The sequence below is a fragment of the Sparus aurata genome, chromosome 17, assembly GCF_900880675.1.
Source record: "Sparus aurata chromosome 17, fSpaAur1.1, whole genome shotgun sequence".
Classification (NCBI taxonomy): Eukaryota; Metazoa; Chordata; class Actinopteri; order Spariformes; family Sparidae; genus Sparus; species Sparus aurata.
This window is the reverse complement of record NC_044203.1, coordinates 35,538,182-35,555,965: the sequence shown is the minus strand read 5'-3', so window position 1 is coordinate 35,555,965 and position 17,784 is coordinate 35,538,182. Positions and strand designations below refer to the sequence as shown.

At 40.4% G+C, this 17,784-nt stretch overlaps 1 protein-coding gene across 2 annotated transcripts in view; it reads right to left on the bottom strand.

Annotated features, from left to right (window-relative positions):
• sh3bp5b (SH3-domain binding protein 5b (BTK-associated)) overlaps window positions 1-14,132 on the bottom strand; it is a 36,504-nt gene extending 22,372 nt beyond the window's left edge. For both annotated transcript variants that reach the window (XM_030395121.1, XM_030395122.1), the window contains exons 1-3: window positions 13,771-14,132; window positions 11,689-11,751; window positions 3,102-3,230 (exon numbers count right to left, since the gene is read on the bottom strand). In XM_030395121.1, coding sequence (XP_030250981.1) covers window positions 3,102-3,230; window positions 11,689-11,751; window positions 13,771-13,848 — 270 coding nt within the window. In that variant the 5' untranslated portion in view covers window positions 13,849-14,132. The remainder of the gene's footprint in view (window positions 1-3,101; window positions 3,231-11,688; window positions 11,752-13,770) is intronic.
• Between the last annotated feature and the right edge of the window lie 3,652 nt (window positions 14,133-17,784).

Genomic DNA, 17,784 nt, shown 5'->3' with positions numbered 1-17,784 from the left:
TGCTTAATAGATACTTGATCTGAGGAAACAGACGGGTGCATATTGAATTAATGTGAAGACGAGACATGTTGTGGAGCTCAGAGTCGCAGATTTCTCGTTGCAAGCACAGATTTAACACATTCATCCTTCATCTGGCTGCACAAGACGTTTCAAGGAAACATCCTTTCGAGGTAAAGCCAATGAAGATCATTAGGTGCAGATGTTCTCAACTTAAGGTTTTTCTGAACCTTTGACTTTCCTCGACTGTCTCCTAATGCTAATTACATTTTCCGCTTCACCAGCATCCGTTTTGACAATTTAACGATCCCCCAGCAGATCCAGAACAACAACAGTCAGGGAATCAGGAGGATTGGACCTGAGCCTGAACTTGCCAAAGGGTCCAGATCAGCTTCAGAACCGAACAGCATCCTTAGATCCTTTCTTAAGGACCCTTTAGCATGAAAGATGATTCACACAGCAGGATACTTTCCCTGTGTTGTTCGGTTAAGTCCCAGGAGATTCTCTGTAACTTAGCAAATATAGCAGAAGTGGGTCGTCTGAATGAGGAGAGGAGCTCAAATCTCCCCTTAAACTTCAACTTACCATTTTTGTCACACCAATTTCAAGCTAATTTAGTCTGTCTGGTCAAGCAGACAGCATAACTGTCAGCCAAGTCCGAACTGTGTTCATAAAGAACTTATCCAGATCGTATCCCTCAGAGTGTTCAAGAGTGATGGTGGGTAAAAATGTTCTGCTTCCCTGGAGGAAAACACGAACTGCCTCAGTCTTCTGCATTTCTAATTTTCTTCCCTCTCACATTTGTCTGGTTCTTATCAGTCCAGAACTACAAACCATCACCCTGGTTCCATTTTTATTTTTTGCTTGAACACCTCCGTCTATTTCTGCACTTCCCGACCATGAGTGAGACTTCTCAAGAAAGGGGGAAAACGTCCGTAATAAAGTTCAGTATTTTTATCTCTCTGAGCAGTCTAACCAAATCTTAAGTTGTTCCAGATACATCATTAGGAAGTGAAAGTAAATGTCGAGAGGAGAAATAGAATCAGGCCAGCAGGTGAGCTGACAGGTAAAAGGAACTAGAGCGATCACATGCTGAACATCCTCATCTCAGTTTCACAAATCGAGATGCGCACACCACAGGCATAAGAGACAAATCTGTCTTATTATAATTTACTCTGACTCTATTTTTGTCTTCATCTGCAAGCGATTTGTAGAGCTATTTTAATTGCAAAGCGATTCAAGCAGCATGCTTTGCACGAAGGGTTTCGCATAAATGGAGAAGCGACGACTGAATGGATTGTCTGATGACCTCATGGGGTTTTCTGATATTATCAAGTTTATGTTGTTCCTAGAAAAACATAATTTAATTTGGTCCTGGGCCATCACTGAAACTAAACTAAACTAATCGGGTCATACAGCAGCTCTGCGACTTGCGTTTTTTCCTGGAACATTATGATTCAACTTATGAAACGGCAGCAGAAATGCCCCTCTAGAACAAGGCCAACTTGTCTGAATCAAGTTTACAACTCTCATATCAAGGTCAAGGTTTCTATCTCATTTGGAACATATTGTTATACTGTTCATTTTTACTTTTTACACAAAGTTCATATTATGTTATTCTGGTCAATTTGGTTACGTTTAGGTAACAAAACTGCTTGGTAAGCTTTAGAAAAAAGACTCTTTTACAACATTAACGATACTAATCAAATATGCATAAGGGATCATTTCTCCCTGGTACATATTTGTCCGTTCTTTTTTTCCAAAGACACAAAGACTTGACATCACAAAAACACAATTAGTCAGAAGCAAATATCTTCTTGTGTGGACGCTTATGACCTCAAACAAAACCAAAGTATATGTCAAACTTTATGAGTTTGAATGTCATTGATATCATATTTTTGGTCACAAATGTGCTCAATCTCTCCTTTAACATTCCCATGTGATCCTTACTAAGAATAATAGTAACAGTGGCAACAGAGAACTTGGGTTAAAAAAGGACATAACGCTAAAAAAAAGGGGAAGTCCAACTGCAGTGTCACTTCACAGAAAATGCTTTCACCATTGCTTGTTTCTCCGCACACGGCAGAGAAATTACTCCTCAATTCACAGGAATTACATTTCTCCTTGTGAAAACCTGAACACGGCTGATAGCTGTCCTACACGAGCTCCATCAGAAGGTGGGGAGGCAAGAAAAACGACACAATGAAGCCTTTTAGAGGTTCAGTCGATCCCCGCACTTCCTGGGCTCTTACAGCTGTGTGGGCTCTTATCGAGACGTGCAGGTGGCTGCTTCCCCCTTTATTAACAGTGCACAAACACACACTAACACACACACACACACACAGCTGAGGCTGGGTTGAAAAGGGAACCGAGATGTGGTCTGAAATGTGTGTGTAGTTCCCTCACCAATTTAAGCTGTGGCCAGTTTCTGCATTTTACTGATCAACTAGACCATGAGTGATTTAAGTTGCATAAAAATGATCCTGTCTCTTCAGCGTGCAACTTCTAAAAGCTGGGAAAACATCAAATAGGAAGGCTTTTAACGAGATGTAACATGCATTAATAAATTGTTTAATAGATGGATCACAACACCTGCCATGATGGTCCATATATCACAAGCAGCTGTGGTACAACTTAGCAGAATGTAAATTAATTGTTAATGTGCTTTAAAGAAATAATAGTTCCATTTTCACCTCCTCCACCAATCATTTTGGAGCTTATGAATGACTGAATAGAACATAATAATTTCTTGTCATTATCATTTAATGGCATATTTTTGATACAAGCTGCTGATTTCATTAAATATTTGATTGATCTCTGCAGAGATAATGACCTCAGATCAGAGCTGATACTGAGAAAGCTTGTACCATTCAGATCCATGCAGGTATTGGACATGCTGACACACTGAGCCAAGATCTTTGGCAGGAAAACAAAATCTGATTAGAGTGAGTATAATAATTTGGACCTGGTGCAACTCAGGTCCCTAGTCATTTCCTGGTTCTTGAGAACAAAGTGGACATGGTGCTCTACATAACACCTGAAGTGAACATGTCCAAAAAGACTTAAAACCTGTTTCCCTTTCCCTCCAAGAACTGTTGACTGACCTGTCTGGCCAGCCTGCGTGCCTCCCAGTAAGGCTTGGACTCGTCCACAGCCTTGCCGATCTTCTTCACCAGTTCGTCCAGCTTCACCGTGGCCTCAACCAGAACCGAGCGGAACTTCTGCCTCGCATCCTGGGAGAGAGACAAAGAAAAGCTTCAGTAATTCAAGTCATCCCACAACAAAGAAAGGATACAGCATAACATGTTGAATTTTTGAGATCCTCTGCAAAAACCCCAATCACGATAATCAACAGTAAGCAGACAGCAGACAGATCCTGCTGCAAGCTACACATAGTTCTTGTTTTAATGATTTTGCCTTCTGCTTCTGAATGAAAACATGCAACATGTCTCGACAGGGTGTTGTAGCTTTCGACCCTTAGCCTTCATCTTAGTAGCTACTTGCAATAGTCAAGGAAATTAAAACTTGCTCTATTGGTGCCCCGTATGAGTCACAACCAATAAAAACTCAAATATTGCCAGTCTCAAGATAAAACAAAAGTAGGTCTAAATAAAAGGATAAGAAACATCAACTCCCAACCAATAAACTCAATCTAATCTGTGCAAAGTCTTCACATCATGTGCCAGATGAAGCTTACACAGTTTTTCTGAGAACAAGAGTGTCCAAATAAACACAGATTTATGGCAATCTGTTGACAGAGGCCTGCGAAAATCTATAATCCAATATAATTCTGTTAGCGAGCCGTTCCACCTTACACAGATTTGTTTGTTCATTCAGACTAGTGAAGGGGAATTTCTCAGGCTGATAATCATTCAGCTCCGGCATACCCAAATCAATGTCTAATTGGTGTGAAGGGCACAGAACTCTCAAAGAACAAGAACAAATACAGAAAAACAAGTCAGAAACTTCATGGATCCATGTAGGGAAATTCTCCTCTTTGCCAGGGTCAGTTACAAAAGATGTCAGGATGATTTGGTGGCACTGGGCTCGATCCAACATCCTGTGTCGGCAAATTAATTCCTTTGACCACGAAAGGTTGCATTTGATGCAACAGGCCAGCAGAGGAAATACTATTAAAACTCAAATGGCAAGACAGAGGAACCCATTAAGACGAGATTTAGATTTATAGAGTAAGTAAGAAGACATATACTTGTTGTTGGATATCTACAAATACTATGTCAGTCACAAATGGATTTGCCATTTTAGATGCTCATATGTTGCTCATTCAAGAGGCTTCTTCAGTACTTGAGGCTGGTGAGGAGTTCCAGACATGTTAATCTCTTGGGTCATAGGTTTCAGGAGATACTTGTTGACATTTGGAACAGGAGGTCAGATTCCTCCCCACCCATAAAATCTCTGACCTTGCTGGAAAGATTATCAAAAACAAGCTCAGTTTTCTAACATGACCCAGATCAAAAGAAGCGGCAATGGTAAGTTGATGAATCAATTACTCAATTGGAAGAAAGTTAGTTGCCAACTATTTTTATAATTGATTAATCCTTCAAGTCATTTTCCAAGCCTAAATGTCAAACATTTGCTGGGAGCAGCTTGTTAAATGTGAAGATGTCCAGCTGTATTTGGTCATTTGTGACAATAAATGAAGAATCTTTAGATTTTCGACTGTTGGTTGGACAAAATAAGCAATTCTAACGTATGACTTTGGGTGAACATAATCGGCAGGTTCATCAATCTACTGATGGCCTGGTTCCAGTCCTCTGAAACATTTCTGGGATTGGGCTCTGATTCAGTGTTTTGAGCAGTTAGTAAGAAGACTCAATAATGGGTTACCTAGTTATGGGTATCTGTTTGCTCTGAGTATATTTGCTGTGTTTGTATTCAGTTTTGATTTTGATAGTATCTCTGTGCTGGGTGATTTCTTTCACATTATTTTTACTCTATATTGTTGGATAGAACTTTGTAAACTGGGTTTAGAAATGTTTTGTATGAAAAGGTATACTTCCTTCTACTTATTACTAATGTTCCAACATGGCTACCTGACTATCTAGGCTACATCTTTAAAAAATAAACTACCAGATAAATGGTGAAAAGCATGGATAAGATCAAAGCAGCTGCTGTTTATTGAATCACATGCCTGTGTCACAAGTGCGGAGCTTTCTTTGACTCTTGAAACGTGTCAAATTGGGTGAGAGGAAATCTCATGTTGCAAATTTGGTGACGTCAATGTCGCCTTGCACATACAGAGTGCACAACTGCTGAATACCATATTGGTTTTCATTGCCTTTCTAATGTTATTGTTTGTGAATGAGCACTTGCATTATTCTTGTAATGAATAAAAACATTGTACATCTTGTCTGCTTTGTCTGTTTCCATCCAAGACAAAGTACCATCCTACTAAATGCTTCGACAAAATATCCTCAACTAATTAAGAACAATAGTACTGTTGTTAAGATATCAGACAATAACTCCTCACAACTTCAACCCCCTTTGATCATTATTGAGATGTAATCAGCCATCTTAGATCTGAAAAAAGTTCTGCAAGTTTGTTGTTAGCAACATGCAGTCCTTTTTATAAAACCCACAATGTCACACATATGTGATACTTCCCCAAACATGATGTGGAGTGAGAATACAGAGAAACAACTTGTGTGCTGAGGCATTTCACGTTCATGCAGATTGCGAAGTGTTTGTTTATTGCTCGAGGTATATTAAAAAATCTATTGATATTCGTTGTGGCTGAGAGACAACTGTTCTCACACTGTGTTAAACAACCTTTCGGTGAACTTTAAAACTCAGAACTGAGTAACCCTCTGAGGCCAGCGACTGGGGATCTCATTATAACTGAGACTTGAGACTTGATATATAAAGGAAACTGCATTTGGAGAAAGCGTACAGTATTTTCTTGAGGGTCAAATTGATGTGTGTGGTCACAAATCAAAGATTATATGATTTACTGCAACTTGTAATCGATGCTTGTTGACCATTAGTCATTACTGTCGTAGACTGCATATGCTTAGTGAAGGGTCCACCGGGTGCAGAACAGATTACTGTGAGTTGTTTACACAAATGTTTGCACCATCAGGCATTTTGCAATCCACTTTGGATTGGTTCAAAGGCTGAATTCAATCACAAGTGCTCAAAAACAATCTCCAGTTAATTTGTTGGGCGGCCTAAAAAAAGAAAGCTCAACCCAATTTATCCCTCAGGAGACCTCGGCCAAGGCCCACTTAAAGAAATCGCGTTAGTGTTTCATCAGAGTAACAACAGGCTGCAACTGCGAGGCTCTCAAACCCAAAAAATACTAAAGATAGCTGGATTTCACCCTCTGCTACATCAATAACTTCGATAGGTCTCTGTTTAAAACACAAGTTCCTGCGTCTTACTAGAAAGAAAAGTATTCTAGGAGTAACTGTGCAACCTTACAATATGCAGGTCCTTTTATCTGAGACCTAACAGAACACCTTCCTTGTGATGAATTTACCCAGAAGCCCCGAGGCTACGTGGTGCTGCTGCAGTCAGAGGTGTTAGATCCATGCAGACAGCTGAAGCCATCGTCACTGTACAGTTTGATTTCAGTCAAGTATGAAGTTTGGGATCTCTACTTTGATCGCATCCTGCCCTCCAGACTCCGACATCAGTCAGTCCTTTCGTTTCTTCACCAATTTAAAATTTGAGTCCATAGCTGATCTGTTAAATTGATGTTTCCACCCTTCATCTAACTTTTATCTCCATCACTTCTTCAAAGAGACACTCTGTTCCACCCGTTTATCTTCTTTTAACCTCCATGCATGACCTCCATTTCTAAGCCAAGTGATGCATTAATACTGCATCGACAAAGCAATTTGTTCCTTGACCACAGTGATGCGATGTCACTGTACTTTGACCGCATCAGTTCAGTCGAGCCTAAAACGTCTCAACAGCCATTAGAGACATTGGGCCTCATTCATGAACCGTTCTTACGAACAAATTTGTTCTTAAGTCGTACTTACGAAGATTTTACAAAGATTGTGGCATTCATGAATTTTTTCTTATCTAGGATTTTTTCTTAGGCAAGAACAAATCCTACGAACACTCAGGAGTGCTCTTACGCACATTTCAGTGCCGAAATGTTGGCATGGTTGTGTTTTCTTCTCTTGCGTAGTTCAATAAAATGCAATATTACAGTGATAATTCTGTCACATTTATTCATTTATTTATTCATTTAATATTTTTGGTAATTTACAAAGAATTAAAATGTTAAAATACATTAAATGTGCCAATGATTTAAGATAAATCAAGTAAATTGGAAACATGCCATCAATTAGTAACCCCCCCCACCCTATTTATACGTGGCATTTCTCCATCCAAGGCCCGCAAAACAATGGCATATATATTGCTCCTGCGGCTTTCATCAATGTAGGAACACAGCTGCGAACAATTCTGAGGCTTACGAACGAGTTGGTGAATCTGACGTAGGGTTTTCTTAAGGAACCTCTTAAGAACAACTTAAGAAAGAATCTAAGAAGATTCTTAAGAAGATAATGGTGAATGAGGCCCATTGTGATTAAAATACAGCACACAGAAGTAAATACTCGTGCTGCCCAGAAGACGGATCGTAGAGACTTTGATGATTTTCTCATTAGAGCTTCTTAAAAAATACAAATGTTTAAAACTGTGTAAACATTTTTTCTGTTAGTTGCAGCCATAGTGCTATTTATCAGATGTTAGCACATTAACACACTAAACTAAGATGGTGAACATGGTAAACATCCCTACTAAACATCAGTGCGTCATCGCTGTAAATACGAGCCTGTTGGCTAGCATCGGCATTAAGTGAAGATTCTCAGATTTGAGTTGTTTTGTTGTGCCCAACAGATAAAATCCAGAGTCATTCATTCACAGTGAAATAATCTTCGCATTTTAGAAGCTTGAACAAGTGAATGTTTTGCATTTGGCTCGATGTACGAGTCAAATGATTCAGCAAACCTCCAAATGATTGCTGACTAATTTCCGGCTGATTGTCTCATAGATTAAACAACTCAACACTACCTTACAAACACGAAGAGGAAACTAGACAGATTACAGTACAGTTGTTTTGGCTCTGGAGTCCTGCACCCTATGGGGGTTAAAGTGCTGACTTTTAGCTTTTAAAGGAAGGAAGGGATCCCAGCCCTTTTTAACCTTGGTGAATGGCTCACCGTTTCCACTCAGTTTGTTATATCTGGATGACAACACCCTCAAATTCAAGCTGAAGGCAGCAGTTTAACATCAATGTCATTGTTTCACTTTGACCCCAACAGGACTGTTGAAATGCTTAGACTTCTCATTATGCAACACATGAAATGTGACAAAGGTTATGAAGCGACACAAACAACAATTATGAGAAAGAAAGCTTTTAACTGAGTCATGAACACATATCCTCGTCCTCTCCTCCTCTCTGTCCTCTCCTCTGTTTCTCAGTGATGCTGATGCAGACTGCAGTGCAGAGTCTCCGACCTCCAGCTCAATAGTCGGACACTCACACTGTGACGCACTTCACCTTGTCAAGTCATGTATGTGTCCTGAGGCGTCATGTTTAGAACTTCTGCTACATTAAACAGAGTTTGCATCACTGCTATGACAGTGCATTAGGACACAACACTCCTCTCATCAGCAGCATGAAGGCTTTAAATCAAAAGCCTCTTTAGGTTGCATGATATGATGAGCTCACGCTAATGCTGCTGCAGACGATTTCAATCCCTGAACTAAACTACAGGGAGCTCCGTCAAAACTCAAGCGGAAAATGGGAAATTTGGAAAGGATTAATCCTGGATCCCCTGTCAGCTGAGGATTTAAGCACTCTGCATGTTTATGTGGGCAGCTGATGAATAAAAAGAGGCAGAGTTTAGCAGGAATATCAACCTTTTAGGTCATGCCACTAAAAGTATCTGTGCTCCTTCAGTGTTCCTGAGCAAAACACTAAAAATCAACACTAAAAGAAAAGTAAGGCTGCAACGAACATTTCCTTTCAGCATCCGTAATCTGCTAATTGTTTTCTAAATCCAAAAATTGGTGTCGGATTATGGCACAAAGGAAGCGCATCTGCCATTGTCCAACTAAAAGAGTCAGAGGTATTGTTTTCCCCGGTCACTATCCCCAGGTAATGATGGAACAACTGGAATAACTGTGGAAACTCTACACTGAAACAAACAAGAAGGTGAGGAGGGAGAGTGATAGAAACCGAGGTGAAACAAGAGTGAATGGACTTGCATTCACTCAACATAGAGAACTCGGGTGTTGTGTCAAAGTCTGTTCCCTCGTTGATATGCGTTTCCCCTTAGTAACAAAATATGACCTTGTGTTTTTCCTCTGCATTTTTCCATTGGTAGCCATGCTGCTAACGCTGTCTTTGCAACAGCAGCAAGAAAGAAAAGTTGTCCAATTCAGCTTTAAATAATCAATCGATTATCAAAATTCTTGCTGATGGAGTCTCATCACATACTATCCATAAAAGGGTTGATCTAAAAGTGCTTTGTCAATTAAGTGAAGGACTGCAACTAATGATCATTTTCATTGATCATAAACTGATTTTTCATTAGTCACATAGAGGACCAAGAAAAATGTGGTCAGGTTATTTTCTGTCCATAGACAATTCAATGTATTGTCTTTTCAGCTGTAAAAAATAGAAATTCAGTTGATTGATTCTTTGCATTTCTACTGGTTCTTTGTTTCTTTATATTTGGAACAAATCCTTCTTTAAGAGCATAACTAAGGATTTGTTTGAGGGTATTTCTTGATGTTGCTGCTGTTAGACTGCGTGGCGTCTTTACACTTGATCTTGGAGTGTCCCTGGAGAGATAACCATCAACAAAGAAAGACTCAGGGACTATTATTGGGCTGTTCTCCCTCCCGACAGTGGATGGTCATAGTCGTGTGGACAGTGGACGTCTTTGTCAGACATGAAAACAACTTGACTTGATTTTGCAATCAGTGGAGCCATAAAGAAAGGGCAGAAACAAAAATCAGTCACGGTTTAACAATAGTGTCGAATACATCAGGCACATGGCCGGTTATCTACAGGAGGGATGAAAATAGGTTCAACTGTCACGAAAATAAACACAACATAAGGGACACAGATGGAGGAGACTCTGTACTCACAACAAACCACGGAATATTCGATTTTGTCGGAAAAGTTATTTTCAGAAGTCCGCAAACACCAGAAATAGCAGCAGATAAAGCAGCGTAGGCTGCTGGTGTGAAATCTGCAGAGCACAGCTATGGTATGGACAAGATAATCCACCTGGACGTTTGTTGTTCACAAAAATCATTCATCATCTGGATCGTCTTTGATTTAAGACTGTCACTACCTCACTCGTTAGATAGCTCCATCATGTACAACGTGAGGCTATGTGCATTTGAAAAGGGAATATATTTAACCACACAGAAATATCCAAAGGGCCGAGGAACCTTAGGAAGAACTCAGTGTGTTTCCACCACAGGGACCAGGGTCTAAATTCATTTTCATTGATATTATTCTCCCCTGCAAAAAGTCCCCGCTCAGGAGGGTACTTTCCAAGAGTGCATAAACTCCGAGGACGGGACTTTCAGTGCTGAAGCATTTTATTTCAGCCACTATTTTTCTTTTTAATCTGCAGCCGCAGACGCATCCATTTCATGAACATTTCTGCTTTGACACTTGAATTATGGAGTCACAGGAGAAAGCAAACCAGTGATGGACTGAAACAAAGTCAAAGGTTGTACACTTGACGGTGAAAAATGCTAAATTCTTTAGCGATAAAGAAAAGACAACAACGGGCTGCAGGAACCTTTTTGTTCCTTGAAAGATTGTTCCTAACAACAGAAGCTTTGGCTAGAAGACGGAAGATCCGATCTGCTCTGGAAAAACCCCATTTCAACAAAAATAACAGAGAAATGTCTTGTTGAATAAAATACCTGTCATTCAGGGTAAAACCCTGTGCAGACACAAACTAATGAACTTGTGTTCACTTCAACCTCTCAGCTGCCTCATTAACACCATGTTCAACATGACAAGAATCTGGACTTTCACCTCTATAAAGCTGCATATTGCCGACCTACATATACAGTATGTCAGTCATCAGACTTTACTGGGATTTAATGGGATTCAAAGATCAGTTATGCGATCAGTGATGGCCCGAATAACTGTCTTGACCTTGCAGTGCATTACACTGTTCTCTGCAAGAGTCCATACCTTTATGAAAAAGTCATTTAGTGAGACTATAAACTTTGCATGCTTCGCTCTGAATACAGCAGCCAGTAAAATTCCTTTAAATACCCAAATTAGTTTATTGCCTCACAACATCTCAGTTTCTCTCACAAAACTAGATGCAAGCAGATTCCTTGAAGGTTTAAATCTGCTGACAGAGAACAAAATGTGAACTTTACGAACAGTTTGGCCTGGAGACGGAGCAAAGGTCCTGCTGTAATTCAGGAGAAAAGCTGCTGAATCTGCACAGTGATGCCTTCGCAACAACACGTAAACTGACAGGTTGATTTCACAGAGCTGTCAGTGAGCAGAGGATGTGGAGGAGTCTTATCTGCTGGCAGCCGTTACGTGACTGCGACTTCAGGCTCTATCAGTCAAACTGGTGAAAAAAAAACTGACCCACTGCTCGAACACACAGATAACCTGCATACACAGTCAATGCACAGCTCTGAACTCTGTATGGGACTGACCTCCAGCTCCGTCTCACATCTGTTGATGTCATCGGTGGACTGGTTGAGTTTCTCCAGCTCCCCCTGGAAGATATGAAGCAACACAGTGAGGGGGAGACAGGAATGTGATATAATATGTGATGTGGAGGTACAGGAGGAGGAATGAGCAACATCTGGAAACAATTAGAAGTAACACAGGACTCTGTGGAATTTGAAAATATTCATTTTTACCTCAGGCAACTGTCTGAAGTTTACATTAGCCCAAAAACAACTTCAGAGTTCAACATCAAATATCACATTAACTGTTAAATAAACTCTGACTGAGAGTACCGAGAGGAACTCATTGAATAAATACTGACTTTCTGAAGCAGAAACACTGAATGTGAACACTGGAGACTTCACTCTGGGCTCTAGTTAAGTATGAAGAACATTTCTCATATTTTTGTCTATTCATAACAGAATAATAAATAAAGCGATGATCCAGACAAGTCCTGCAATGATTAATCGATTCAATCTGCAAATATTCTGACAATCAATTTATCGTTTCAGTCATTTTCAAACAGTAATTTCAAACACCGACTGGTTGGGACTCTAAATTTAAGTATTTGCTTAATTTATTTGTCATTTAGTCGCAGGCTAAGTTAAGGGTTTGGGGGTCTTTGGTAGTGTTGCCAGATTGGGCAGTTTTGGGTTACATTGTGCAGTAAAAATGGGCTTGGGCAGGAGAACAGAACTCGGCCTATTATGAGTTGAGCAGAGTACAATGAATTATATTACAATTACATTCATAACGTGTTTGTATTAGTGCCTCAGAAACAATCAGTAACTCCATATTTGGTCTTTTTTGGGCAGATTTTTGCAATTATTGAGCTGGAAAGCATCCAGCCAACCTGGCAACACAGGTCTTTGGGGTTGTGGACTTTTGGTCGGGCAAAAGAGGGAATCAGAAGACGTCACCTTCAGCTCTGGGAAAGTGTGATGAGCATTTATCTTCTGCACCAAACAACCTTAATTACTGATATAAAACTGAATATGTTTAAGTTTTGGACGGTTGATCAGAATATTCAAATACGTAGAAGACATTCATTGATACTTTCGGACAATTTGTAGACTGTTCCCTAGAAGATTCTCTGCAGATTAAACCATAATAAAGCAAAAATACCACAATCATGAATTACCTATATAAGAGCGGATGAATCAATGAACATGCAACTCGCGATCAATCGATCAGTTTGGTGTATAAAATGTTGATCAACCCAAATATCCTGTTTTCTGTCACAGCGGAGGAAGGAAAACAAGAAAATATTCATGTCTAATAAACTGGAATAGCACCTGAAATAATTACTCAAAGCAAATAATTGATTATCAAAATAGATGCTGATAGATTTAATAATTGGCAATTAATTGCAGCCCAAAATCTTTATTTCTTTTTGTCATTTCTCAGAACCTGAAGTCATTAATACTTATTTTCGTCCACTTCCTAGTCCATTACATTACTCACTCTGTCTTCTTCACAGTGTTTATACTTCAGACTTAATATTATTCATCATTTTCATGTTTTTTACCACATTTTAATTTGTATTTTGGACAAAAACTGTAACTTTATATTGAAAAGCTTTTCATAAACACACAGTTTTGACTCATCTTTAACCCTGTGTGGATATTAAAATGTATAATACATTCATGTATGACTAACAATAATGTCTTCTTCTCTGTTTATATCCAAACTGGAGATTTAAGCCTCTTTTGTTTGTTTTTTAACAGCATTAGCATGAACCGAAGTGATTTCAACACATTTGCATCAGCATCAGATTCGCCTTGTTCACATCACGTACACCAACATCCAGCTGTCACAGCTGTGGGAGTTAATCCAGATGTAAAACAACATCTAAGCTAAAGAAATGTTGTTTAAAAGTTTATTACATTTAAAAAGAAGAGACACTGGTGCGTTTGAGGACACTGATGATGTGTTTGAGGACAGGCAGCATCATGCTAGGACTTTGTTCGCTGTTAGCTTACAGCGCTGCACTACAATGAGACCGGATCAATTAAAAATTAAATAAAAAACTAATCGATATCAGCCTGGATGTCAGGAGTAGTTACCTGGATTCTGGGGTCCACCTCCTCGTCCTCATATTCGGCCTCGTCGTCGGACCGGTGCTCCTTCTCCGGACGGTCCATTCCGGAGGTGAAGGACAGATGTCAGAGCCGAACAAAGACGCGTTAACGTTACACCGGCGGACTCACAGACGCCAGTGTCATCCGTCTGAGCCGCTCACCACACGTTAGATTCACCTATATTCACTTATATCACCAGCGTGAGGGTCATTTGTTCTAAAAGGAGGGTTTTAGAAGACGAGCATCCTGCGTTTGTATCCACCGAGGGGACCGAGCAGCAGCAGCAGTAGCGGTGGCAGCAGCAGCGTCTCTCCCCGCTCAGCTCTCCCTCCACACTGAGCCCGATTCTGAAATGACCGGAGCTCCGCTCAGACCGGGAACGCCCCCTTCAGAGAGGCTGTGAGTGTATGAGAGGTCATCAGTGACACGCAGGAGGAGGAGCTGGCTGTCATACAGGTGCAGCTAAAAACATTAGAATATCATAGAAAAGTTAATTTTTTCCCCTTAATTTTACACATAAGATGACAGTTTCATATATTCTATATTCATCACCAGTGTTGGGGAGACGTAAACAACATGTAGTTGAACTACATAGCTTAACTACAATTTACTGTAACTTGCTGGTATTTAAACTACATTCATATTTTGTGCTGCGTCAAGTAATTCAACTACTTTTTGGGTCATTTTTTGTAGTTTAACTACTCAATATACAAACTACGATTTTGACCGGTAACATGAAATACTTTTTATTTAAAAAAGACCTATACAATATACATTTTATGTTATTTTTCTTTGAAAAAAGGCATGAAACATGTCATGCCAACACTGCCTCTGATTGGCTTGCCCTGGCAGCACTCAAATACTGGCAGAGCTCATATGGCACAAGCATGTCATGGACAACCCTCCTGTTACCCCCGATGTGCTCCCAAACGCGCCAGCCTAACCACGGCCATATTTGAGCATGTACATGTTGGATATAGATGCATCTACAGACACGACCCACGTGTTCACATGTGAGCCCTGCAAGACAAAAACAACAAATATTTTGACTTTTTTCGGCTTTTTCCTCTCGAGTTGAGAGGCATATTTCTTCTGGTATGTGAATTTTTTGTAGGCTATTATATTTTGTTTCATATACACCATATGTTGATTTATTCAACACTGAGTTAAATGAGTATAATGAGTATAAGTAGTTGATAAAGCTACTTTTTTTAGCAGTAGTTTTACAAACTACATTTCTCCAGGGGTAGAAATGAATCAAAGTAGTTTCCCCAACACTGTTCATCACACATAAGGTGACATTTTTTAAGCCTTTCTTTGTTTTAAATTTGAATGATTACGGCTCACAGCTCATGAAAATCAAAAATCCAGCGTCTCAAAATTATTAGAATGTTACATAAATCAGAAAAAAGTATTTATGATACAGAACACACCATGTACTTGTAGTTTGGACAGTGTGGGGAGGTGCCAAGTCAAATCAAATCAAGTCAAATCAAATTCATGTTCTAGTATGCCACAGACTAAAGAAAATGACAGCTTCAGTTTACACGAAACTGGCAACATAGAGAGAGATGTGATATGTGTGGTTGTGGCTCACGGGTAGAGCCAGTGTCTTGTTATCAGAAGGTTGCTGGTTCAGTTCCCCTGGTCTGCATGTTGAAGTGTCCTCGGGCAAGATACTGAACCCCAAACTGCTCCTGATGTGCTCGACGGCTCCGTGCATGGCAGCTGTAAGATGCTTTGGAAAGAAGTCTCTGAAAAATTCTAATGGTGTTCACAGTCTGACAACTAAACAGATCCACATCAAATAAAAGAGAAATGTCTCACACAGGAATGTTGCCTTTATCTCCCAAAGAGGCATCAAGAGCAGTGGCATGCACAGACTTTTTGAAGGGCAGGGGCAAAAAGAAGGGCGCGTTTTGGCTCCCAAGAGGGCATTTTAGCACGTGTTGTGGCTCCCAAGAGGGCACTTTAGCGCATGTTTTGGCTCCCAAGCGGGCACTTTAGCGCGTGTTTTGGCTCCAAAGAGGGCACTTTAGCGCGTGTTTTGGCTCCGAAGAGAGCACTTTAGCGCATGTTTTGGCTCCCAAGAAGGCACTTTAGCGCACGTTTTGGCTCCCAGGAGGGCACTTTAGCGTGTGTTTTGGCTCCCAAGAGGGCACTTAAGTGCGTGTTTTGGATCCCAAGAGGGCAGTTTATCATGTTTCAACCAGCCAAGGGGGCAGTTAAGTGTGTTTAGCCAACCAAGAGGGCACTTTGGCACGCTTTTTTGGCTCCCAAGAAGGCACTTTAGCGCATGTTTTGGCTCCCAAGAAGGCACTTTAGCGTGCGTTTTTCAACAATTGGACCACAACAATTGGGCCCCCTTGTGCACATCACTGATCAAAAGGTTTGTTTTCGATCATTGGAGGCACCAGCGGGCTTTTATCCTGATTATACTGACAACTTTTATATAAAAATGCAGAACTTTTACTCACACCTGACCTTATTCACAATGTGGTATTATAATATATACATAAGCCATCAAATCAGGTCCAGCCATGTATGAATATATATGTATACCCTGTCACATAACACCATGTCACTCTAAGATGACAGGTATCTCTGTCACCTCCTCGTCCTGCCCTTTGGACTCACTGACGGTCATGTTGTCCTGTGTTTGTGTGTCATGTCCCGCGACACGTCTCTGCACCTCTGACAAGATAAACTCCTCAACACTGTCTGTGTATGGAAATGAATTCTTATCTCTGAGTAACTAACACATGAAATCCCATTAATTTGTGATGAATGCTGCCGTAACTTTTCCTAGAAGAACCGACACAACAATGTTGTTTTATTAAGTTACAGATCACACAGAGAAATAACATGTAATGTAATTATGGACGATGATTTAGTTATATGTAACAGATATGAGGCTGTATGCAGTTAAAGAGACTGACAGCCTTATTTGATGTGTGAATTGCTAAAGAGTTCCCCGTCAAAATTAGGCCCACATTGAGATCACTCTTCCCTAATTCCTAATTTAAGCAGCTGTAAATGTTGTTAACACAGTTTCCCAGAATAATCTGCAGTTTAACAAAAGTGTGTTTGTTCAGAGATGAAAGAGTTTTCTCTCTCTGAACAGCAAAAAACCCGGCGAACCCTGATGTTTTCCCAGGCAGTCGTTATGAAACTGTGAATTTAATCAGTTTTTGTCAGTAAAATCACGAACATCCGAGCTGAATGTTTGTTTTTGTTTGAGCACAGCTGATCATCACACATCAGAGAGGTCAGCTCATGAGATCGAAACTATGTGCACGTCTGATGTTGACAGAGACAAGCTGGAATTTTCGTCCTGCGCTGTAATTGATGAACTCTGAGAACATAAGAGATTCATCTTCAAACCGAATATACCAGAGTCCTCAGGACGGCCTCTAATCTGCTGTCAGATGGAACAAAAAACAGCCGAATCGCCTCTAAAATATTTCAGATATGTAGAAGGATGCAGGCTCTCTGCAGAGATAGACACACACACTTTCTCTCCTCACACTCGAATCACCTTTTACATCTTCTGTTTTCATTCCTCCTGCTCAGCAGAGGAGAAAGTACTGAAAGCACAGAGATTGAAAAGACGGCAGCCCGAGGTGACATTAAAAAACCGTTGCATAACCAACACAATGAGCCTGCTTCACCTCGAGGAGCAGCTCAGACAAGAAGCCATCAAGGTAGCGAGGCACTGAGGAGGGAGGAGACAAGCGGCACAGGAAACAAACCTGAAGTGGCTTCTCCAGCAGACCTGCTGTCAGATTTCTACTGCGTTCCCCCTGAAGGACGCGTCAGGACACAGATGGAGACTTAAACATATTCATCACCATCAGGTCTTTTGTAACAAAGCAGGAATGCGGCCTCTATTCAAGAGACCAGAGCGCCCACATCTTCTGTCCTTCACACACAAAACACAGTCTGTACAAATGATACTGGAACATTCACTGAACATAGAGGGTTGAAGGAGAACTTCGG